General features: G+C 32.5%; 1 protein-coding gene across 3 annotated transcripts; it reads left to right on the top strand.

Moving 5' to 3' along the window:
- The first annotated feature begins 188 nt into the window (after positions 1-188).
- LOC106477555 (gelsolin-related protein of 125 kDa-like) lies at positions 189-1,318 on the top strand. Of its 3 annotated transcripts, none has more exons than XM_022381102.1 (2): positions 189-775; positions 842-1,318. In XM_022381102.1, the coding sequence occupies exons 1-2, from the start codon at positions 327-329 to the stop codon at positions 1,050-1,052; spliced, it is 660 nt and encodes a 219-aa protein (XP_022236810.1). In that variant the 5' UTR covers positions 189-326; the 3' UTR covers positions 1,053-1,318. The 3 variants fall into 3 exon arrangements, with proteins under 3 accessions (XP_022236810.1, XP_022236809.1, XP_013793556.2); XM_022381101.1 differs by having other exon boundaries at positions 190-663; positions 697-1,318; XM_013938102.2 differs by having other exon boundaries at positions 190-1,318.
- Positions 1,319-1,662: the final 344 nt, after the last annotated feature.

Genomic DNA, 1,662 nt, shown 5'->3' with positions numbered 1-1,662 from the left:
ATCAAACGTTTCTTTTGTGATGTATGTTTTATAACCATCAAAGTTTCTTTGTGATGTATGTTTTATAACCATCAAAGTTTCTTTGTGATGTATGTTTTATAACCATCAAAGTTTCTTTGTGATGTATGTTTTATAACCACCAACGTTCCTTACTACTGTACATTTTAATAATCATCTTTGCAACTTGATAAAGTATTTTTTTTTAAGAATCAACGTTTCATGTTACAGATGATGGTCATGTTAGCGCTCTGGAGCTCCAAGATGTGCCATGGTCTTCTCCAATTCAACCAGATTTGCCTGAAGCAGAAGATGGTAGATATAAAGATATGTTCAAAGATGAAGATATAACCAACATTTCTTTTGTTCCTGGTGGTTACCTTACAAAAGAAGACACTGATGATATACAAAAACAAGATGACGGAGAAAAGTTTATTCATTCCGACGAGAATGATGACGAATATAAAGTGAACAAGGAAAAGCACTCTTCAGAGGAAGAGGTCAGAGATGAAGAAAATCCTTCAGAAGAAGTCAAAGATGAAGAAAATTCTTCAGAAGAAGTCAAAGATGAAGAAAATCTTCCAGAAGAGGAAGTAAAAGAGGAAGAAAACCCTTCAGGAAAAGAAATAAACGAAGAAGAACACTCTTCAGAGGAAGAAGTCACAGATGAAGAGAACCCTTCAGAGGAAGAAGTCACAGATGAAGAGAACCCTTCAGAAGAAGTCAAAGATGAAGAACATTCATCAGAAGAAGACATTAACGAGGAAGAGAACCCTTCAAAAGAAGAAGTTACAGATGAAGATAACCCTTCAGAAGAAGTCACAGATGAAGAGCATCCTTCAGAAGAAGAAAGCACAGATGAAGAGAACTCTTCAGAAGAAGAGAGCTACCAATCAGAAATAGAAAGTGATTTGGTTAATAACTATAATTCCCAATTGCATGAAGCTCTGGAAACAGTTGCCCTGTTGGTAGAATCAGAGAATGTGCCAGATACAGACCTTACTGAACAAATGGCCTTCGTCCCTAAAGCTCTGACTAAGGATAACCTGGTGTGAATTGTGAAGAAATACACAAATAGGTTTTTAACTTATTTTATGATCTAAATATTTAAACAAGAGCCACTAAATTGCCAGTAACACGACTATTGTATTTATCTTTGTCAGAATAATAACAATAAAAAACATTTTAAAGTTGTTACTTCGATTTTTATAGAATGTTCTCGTATATATAGCTTAATTTGTCAAGGATTCTTTCGGTTTCTTTATGTACTGTTTTTATTTCAATTTCTTGGTTGTTGAATGAATTAAAAAGCTTGAATGCATCACAGTTATTGTCCATTTCTTCAGTGGGGTAAAACTAGAAACTAAAAATACTATGTTCTAGTAGAACTATAAACTAAACAACTTAAGGTCCAGTAAAACTAGAAACCAAACAAGTTAAGTTCTAGTAAAACTAGAAACTAAACTAACTAAATTCCAGTAAAACTAGAAACTAAGCAAATTAAGTTCTAGTAAAACTAAAAACTAAACAATATAAGTTCTAGTAAAACTAGAAACTAAACAATATAAGTTCTAGTAAAACTAGAAACTAAACAACATAAGTTCCAGTAAAACTAGAAACTAAACAACATAAGTTCCAGTAAAACTAGAAACTAAACAAATTAAG

The sequence above is a fragment of the Limulus polyphemus genome, unplaced genomic scaffold (assembly GCF_000517525.1).
Source record: "Limulus polyphemus unplaced genomic scaffold, Limulus_polyphemus-2.1.2 Scaffold18987, whole genome shotgun sequence".
NCBI classification, from domain to species: domain Eukaryota; kingdom Metazoa; phylum Arthropoda; class Merostomata; order Xiphosura; family Limulidae; genus Limulus; species Limulus polyphemus.
The sequence above is the reverse complement of the archived record's forward strand: the minus strand, read 5'-3'. Positions and strand labels throughout refer to the sequence as shown.

Coding starts and splice junctions, on each gene's coding strand:
- LOC106477555 (XM_013938102.2), top strand. CDS start 327: ATGTTCAAAGATGAAGATATAACCAACATTTCTTTTGTTCCTGGTGGT.